The sequence below is a fragment of the Babylonia areolata genome, chromosome 4, assembly GCF_041734735.1.
Source record: "Babylonia areolata isolate BAREFJ2019XMU chromosome 4, ASM4173473v1, whole genome shotgun sequence".
NCBI lineage: Eukaryota > Metazoa > Mollusca > Gastropoda > Neogastropoda > Buccinidae > Babylonia > Babylonia areolata.
The window spans coordinates 35,211,249-35,218,691 of NC_134879.1; the positions used below are offsets into that span (position 1 = coordinate 35,211,249).

The following is a 7,443-nucleotide window of genomic DNA, read 5'->3' on the forward strand; positions in this document are numbered from 1 at the left end:
GTCATACTCGGTTTCTTTTCATCGTTTCCTTATTAGTTTAGACCCATCCCAAACCGTTTCATCTGCCTGTGTTAAGTGATAGAAATTCCCTTCCACATTTTTAATGATTATATCACGTCACAGAGTTGTTCCCCGCTGAACTGTATATCCCACCTTAGCAAATCGGCTGGACTTCTTGGCTGAACTTTTCCTTTTGTGTTGCCTCAAATTTTCCCTACTGTCCTGCCCTGCCCTGCCCAGCCCACTGATAATGAGGTGCATCTTGTCTGCCCCCCTTGCAGGATACGACATGTACGACCCCATGAAGGGCGGCTACCCGCACCTGGACAACCCACAGCGCTACGCCGACATGTACCGGGCCGCCGACATGTACGGCACGCCGCCCAGCTCCTACTCGCAGATGTCGCAGTTCTCGCCGCCCGTGCACTCGCAGGCCATGCTGATCCCGGGCCACCCGCACCACATGATGATGGGCCACAACGCCATGGGCGCCCACGGCATGGCGGCCGCCCAAAGCCCGCCCCTCCATCACGCCAGCATGGACGGCATGGGGGGACACATACAGGACATCCACGCCGGATAGACAACACACGCATACACACACACACACGTGGACAACAGTGCCCTCGACTGACAACCAAAAAGAAAATAAATTAGGGGGGGGAAAAAAGGAGAGAAAAAAAAACACCAGAAAAATAGAAGCGCACGCGCGCGAGAGAGAAAGAGAGCAGGCCCTGTTAATTCAGGGTGTGTGTTTGATTGTCGGCTAGCTGCCGCCATGTTTGTTGGTGATGGCTACAAAACAAATGGTTAGGGGGAGGGGTGGGGGTGCATACAGTGTCGTTCTGTTTCGTGGCGAGTTTTATAATATCGTCCAACACGACGGATGATGTGTCTGGCCCTAACTGTGAGCGAACTGTGTCGCTGTGGACGCCGATTTGGTGGTGTGTGGCCGTCTTCGTTGTTGTTTGGTGAAACACTATCTCTTCGGGACTATCTGTGCTTGTGGTGACGTGGAGCGCCACACTGACTTCTGTTCTGGAACTCGTGATGTCCCCAGTTATGCCGACATCATTCTCCCGTGTGTGCGTGTGTGTGAACGTGTTCGTACGTCAGTAATGTGATGTCACAGCGTGGAGTTTTGACGTCACGGTGATGACCAAAAATCATGTCAACGTGTCATCGATGGCGTCACACTTCATTCTGCTGTGACGTTGTGGAGGACGAAGGACGTCGATGATGACGCACTTAATTGGGACGTCTTGGGATGAAGACTGTGTGCTTCGGTCCCTAGTGTTCTGCGCGCGAGATTTCGGACCGAGGCCGTGTTGATGACGTCACCTCAGTACGCTGCCATGACAATTCCTTCAAATGCCATAAGATAGAGACGACCTGTCACAGTGACGTCATGCTGTAATCGCGCGTCCGACAGCCTTTTTTTGTGCTCCTCAAAAAGAATAATCAACATTTCCATGAAATGAAACCTGGCAAAACTAATGGCTGGTGAAGTGTGGTGGTGGTGTGGCGTGTGTGAATCGGGAATGGAGACGCTCGATGGAGAAACTCGGATGAGCGGACCGCTGCAAAAGGGCATGCAACGAATTGTATCACTTGAGCATGACCTGGAGATCTGTGTACGTCATCTGTGTGTTCAAAGAGTTGTAGCTTAGCGGAGAGAATATCGGAACGAGCAACGTTTAGATAAATGGGTTCACTTCAATAATTGTGTAACATCTCGCTCTGTGTTGCTCGATCATTCGTACGTACGAGTAACTTAAACATGAATCTGAAGTGATACGTTTTGAAGCTTTAAATACATTTCTTGTGGGACGTCAGGATTTTTTTTTTTTTTTTTTTTTTTTTTTTTTTTTTTTTTTTGGAGAGTGTGTGGATGTGGGATTTGGGTATTTTGGAGTGACTGGGGTTGTTCCTGCTCGACGGAGAAACTGGTTGTTCTATGTATACACCATTTATCAATTTGATAGTATGCATTTTTCTTTATTGATAAATACTACTCAGTCCGATTGTATACTACTTTTTTTTTAGTACGCAGTCCGATCGAATACATGCATTATTATATTTTGAAAACGAATATACCAACGCTATCGGTATGTCATAAAGAAAATCTTTGTGACCAAAAAAATATATTGAACCGGAAGGCAAATTTAACACACACAAAAAATCCCGTTTAGTCCACCACTGCCTTTCAGCAGTAGCTGTCAGCGTTTTTGTTTTCCGCTGGTCTACAATAAATTTGAAATGTATGGATTGACAACTTTTTAGGAACTTAAATACTGTGCATATTTGGATCAATTTTGTTTTTGTTTTTAAATGAGAAAAGTAATGTAAAGGAATAGACCTACCTCTCATGTTTCTAGAATTGAATTTAATTAGCACAGCTTAGATGGATGTTTTGTGCGTTGAAAGAATGCATGGATCATGGAGTGAAATGGTTTGTGTCACAATAGACATGGGCTTTATAATAAATGTAATTATTGCATATTATATATTATACATGACTTAAAAAACCTGTGCGAAACGAGACGATTTCTTGTGTGCTATGTATGAAGACAAACGTTGTTGTGGACTTGGTTGTTCCGCGACATTAGTGCGGAACAGGGGCCGACTTGTCGGACAAAGACTTGCCAGAACAATACGTTTTCCTCCGAGCAGCTAAATATGGGGGAAGCCTCCGTATGTCATTTTCTGCCATACAGTTTGAAAGGTTAATGTTATTTTAGCCAGTAAGCAACATATGGACGCCTAGTCAAATTATCTCCTCTTTTTTTTTTCTTCTTCTTCCTTCTCTTTTTCCTCCTTTGTTATCAGTTATAATGCATTTCTGTTACCCACTTTAGCGTTATTATTTTTTTGAGTTTGCCATGTTAAGAGGTTCCAATAATAAAAGAATGATAATGGTAACTTCGATTGTTAGGAGTGAGAATATTTTGCCGTTTTCGTTTCCCATTGTGTAGAGTCCTTCCATATCATCACTCTTTGGTTCTTAATACTCCAGTGTAATGGACGAGAGTTGTGGTTGTGTGTGTGCACGCGCGTGTGTATGTATGTATAAACAGTAGTTACAAGTGATTGTCGACATTTAATTTTCATGTGACACGACACCTCCAACGTTCGTCAGTGGCCATACCCCCTCCTCCCCTCATTTTTACCAGTTTCTTTCTTTCTCGAATATCCCCCCCCCCCCCTCCTTCCCCATCTTTAATTTTCAAATTGAAACGCACTACAATACAGAACCGACAGACTGAAAATTAAAAGCAAAAAGACACACGAAAAAAAAAAAAGATAATGTGTGTTCCAAGAACGTGAAGACTGAAAAGTTATACCGCACATTAATTCCCCATCATGTTGAACAGATCCTCGCCAAACGTGGAAGACGGACCCCACCATGCTTGGGACGCCAAACGCGCTAAGTATGATGATTTATGAAAGTGGTGCGGTCTTCTTCACATTTAAATGTCATTTACCCGGACAACAATCGGATGGTTGTTTTTTCCCTTCAGTATTGCTCCCTGGTTCTGTTACTTGAAAACACTTTTGTTTCCGTTTCCAGTTTTAAGCCTTTTTTTTTTTTTTTTTTTTTTTTTTACTGTGAAATCAGTGTCAGCCCGATTGTTTCAATAACCGTCATGTGATATGACGAGTCCTCATACATCCAGTTATTATCTTTATGTCCATATGTTCGCGCTGGTTTTATTATTTTAAATAGCTCTTTTTTATGTAATTATTAGTTCTATGAATCAATTTTTTTTTGTAATGTGCATACAGTTACAAAGTATGGGCTCAAAGCTTTAATCTGAATCGGGCGCTCAAACAACGTAAGAAGTTTGCTGTCTCCACTTAAATATGTTACTACCCTTTTTGTAGACGTTTCAGATCATTTTTATAATCGATCTTTCAAACCCACCTTATTTCCTCAACATTGCCGAGTTTCTCCGACTTAGCCCCCAGTCTTTTCCTCCCAGTTCTTCCCCGCTTTCTTTCAAGTAGTCTGCTCATTTTACCGGGATATTCCCAAAACGCTTGGACCTTTTGTTTTTGTTTTCTTTTTAGCCCGTGACTGACAATACCTCATGAAAATGATTTCATCGTGCTTTTTCTCTCTCTCCTCGCTCTTGTTCTCTAACTCCTGATTGTGTTGTGCAAGGTGGCTCCCACAGTGTACATGTATGCATTCCAAATAATTTATTTCTGGAGATTTTCTTTTCTTTTCAGTCGAGTCATGTATTAGACGCCATAATATTTTTTGTCAGCCACTTCTGCACCTTTCTCACGGTTTCCGTGAGGGGAAACTGAGATGCGCGAACTGTAAAACTTGGTGGGAATGTGTGTGTGAATGGCATGGCGTGCGTGACAAGTAGAGGCCCCCCTTTTTTTTCTTTTTTTTTTTAATGTTAACTACAGTCTTACAATGCTTGAAGTGCGGTCATACCTTTATGACCACCCAACTTAATTACTTCGTTGTTAAAAACTACCTTTCTCCCATATGAAGCGAATGAAAATGTTGCCGAAAACGGAGTGACAGTGCCTCACCAACAGAATCTGATGAAGGCGGAACGAAAGACGTCCCTTCTCAAAGGCGATTTGTCTAAGTGTGCGTTTGCTGCCCTCCAACCCCCCACCCCCACCCATCCCAGCAGGTTCCCCAGCTTTGTGGAAGACAAGATACGATCTTCGCTAGTCATTTCTCGTTTGTTCCTACATCTCACACTTTTTCGCTTCGTACCCCCTGCTGCAACTACCCGAATGATGCTTTTATGTTCTTGACGGAACAATCATGTATGCTGTATCCTCAACCTCAGCTTTTTTCTTCTTTTTTTTTTTTTTTTTTTTTTTTTTTTTATTTCTTTGCCTGGACAGTTCCTTTTCATTCAGCGTTCTGAATGTCAAATCGTATGATGTCAGTAGCTCTTTGTTTAAATGGCAACAAATTGCTTTCACTGACCAAGATACTTATTTTTGTTGTTGTTGTGTTTTTTTTTACTGTTGCGCGAACAACTTTTTTTGGTCATTACTTTTCAATATATGTTTAATACGAGTTTTGAAATATGTCAGACAATGAAACGTTTGTTTTTTCTTCTGAAGGAGTGCAGGTGAAGTTGATATGATAGTGGTCAGTTGCTGTGGAAATATTGATGCCAAATTTTTTTTTCCTGTCTATGAGATGAGATAACATGTTCATATTTTGGATTACATCCTTTGTATACAAAGTTGCCCCTATTTGCGTATGTGGAACTGGGTGTTGGTCTTATAATTATCGGCGAGTGCATGCGTCTTTCTTCTGTTGTTTCCCCTTCTTCATTCTCTTGACATATATTTTTCGCTGTATGTACTTTTTTTTTCATGTATACACTAGTTAACAGTTCTTACGGATTTTTTTTCACTCGGAATGGATTTCAATTTTCTTTCCTCAGTTCATGCATCTGAGTCATTTGTATTTGTTGACTGACGTTTTTGCTTGGGATGACAGTTGAAATGATTTTTAAAAATTATATAACAAATGAATAAAAAATAAAAAAGGGAAAGTTTGCGTGCGATGTTGGTGTTGATGCGTCAACATGTTCATTATTGTTGGTGTGTACATTTGACAACTCAGTACTTTGTATTTGCATGAATTATGTCCGAAGGGCAGCCTGTCATTTTGTATGTCTTGTGTTACAAGTGTGTGGTCTCTTGTTATCTGTGTGCGTGGTGGTTATTGTTTACAGTAGCGAAACTTTTTTTTTCTTTTTAATTAAGCCTGTACCAGAGAATTATCTACAGGACTAAAGAATTCTCATGTCCAAGCGTCAGCTCAAATTTACTCTAGAACTTGTGTGTGAGGGTGTACCGAGACTATCTGAGTGATGAACTGAGTACATTTTCTGCGTGCGTGTCTGTGAGAGGTGAAGTGAGGCAAATGACTGGAGATGTCCTCACCCATTCCCAACTTCCTTACAAACTCACTGAAGCGACAGATAGAGTAACCATTATGTCAAAACACAGCAGAAAAGAGATGAAGGAGATGCAGTGTTTGTTACGTTTATATCGAATGAAAAAAGTGAAAAGTCGCATGTCGTCACACTCACAACAATATTGTTGGTTTTTTTGTTGTTGGTTTTTTGGGTTTTTTTTTTTTTTACATTGGACCTGAACAAAAAAACCCAAAAAACCCAACAAAGTTATATCCCTTGTTTAGAAGAATCAACACGCTGTTGTGGAGTACTTGTATTTCACAGCCGAATTAACTATATCTACGTCGTTTTTTGGCTTCTGGTCTTGATATGAGAAAAACAGGGAATGGACACATCACCTGCATAACTTATGATTTTCTTCAATGAATGGCTCTGGATATGAAACTATGATTTAGAGATAAAACTTGAACTTTTAGGAGATGGACTGTCGATCAAGGTACATGTATAAACAAAGATTAGTCACTCTCCTCTATGATTAGTATCTTATTCCCCTCCCCACTCCCAAATCTTAGCTTTTACGGAAATGTCAATGATGTGTATATATATGCAGGGGTGAGAGAATGTGAGCGAGAGCGTCGTTTTAAACTTCATGGAAATCAAAACTTAGATCGGTTTTCTTTCTTTCTTTCGTTTTTTTCCCTTTGTTTCCTTGTGGTAGCTTCAGTTTGTTCCTGTATTTTCAAGTGTGCTCTGACTGTGGTGCGAGTGAAGACATGAAGGAAGAGGGGAAGACAGTTTTACACAGCTGTTACTTCGTTCCCAGTTCGTTTGGTTGGTTTCCGGTTTGGTTATTTTTTATGTTTGATGTATGTCCATGTGTACTATGACTGCTGCCCCTGAGGAAAAAAAATAATAAAGATGCTACGCAACGGCTGTCCTGTTAATATGTGCTTTTGTACCTCTCTGTCTGCTTCTCTTCTCTCCCTCACATCCTCTCTCTGTTCTCCTTTTTCTCTGTCTGTCCCCTTCACACTCTTTTAACCATTGTGTGTGTGTGTTTCAACATTGATATTGTTTCATCATCTTTTTTCCTTACACACACACACACACACACAAAAAAAAAAAAAAAAAAACCCACTTCTACTAAGATGACAACGACGAATAAGAAGAAATTTGAGATCTGGAAGATATAACAATACGCTCAGAAAGATTGAAGGGAGGAAAACGGGAGAAAATCCACAACTAAAAATACAGGCGCGTGAGGCAGTCACTATGACTTCAAAACAAAACTCCACATCCCTACTTGTGTGAAAATCCGTTTGGAAAGGGAAGGAGGAGGTTCACTCCGGTAAACTACTGCATTACACACACACACACACACACACACACACACACACATTATATATATATATATATATATATATATATATATATATATATATAATACAGTTACTGGTGGAGTGGGGGGGGGGTTCCTTTACTCCACAACTTTCAAAACACGCGTTTTAAACCGTTCTATCACACCCGACAT

The 7,443-nt window shown here is 41.0% G+C and overlaps 1 protein-coding gene across 4 annotated transcripts in view; it reads left to right on the top strand.

The window, feature by feature from the left end:
* Window positions 1-6,845, top strand: part of LOC143281105 (homeobox protein Meis1-like) — a 335,401-nt gene extending 328,556 nt beyond the window's left edge. For all 4 annotated transcript variants that reach the window (XM_076586062.1, XM_076586065.1, XM_076586063.1 and 1 more), the window contains one exon: window positions 282-6,845. In XM_076586062.1, the coding sequence (XP_076442177.1) occupies window positions 282-583 (302 nt within the window). In that variant the 3' untranslated portion in view covers window positions 584-6,845. The remainder of the gene's footprint in view (window positions 1-281) is intronic.
* The last annotated feature ends 598 nt before the right edge of the window (window positions 6,846-7,443 follow it).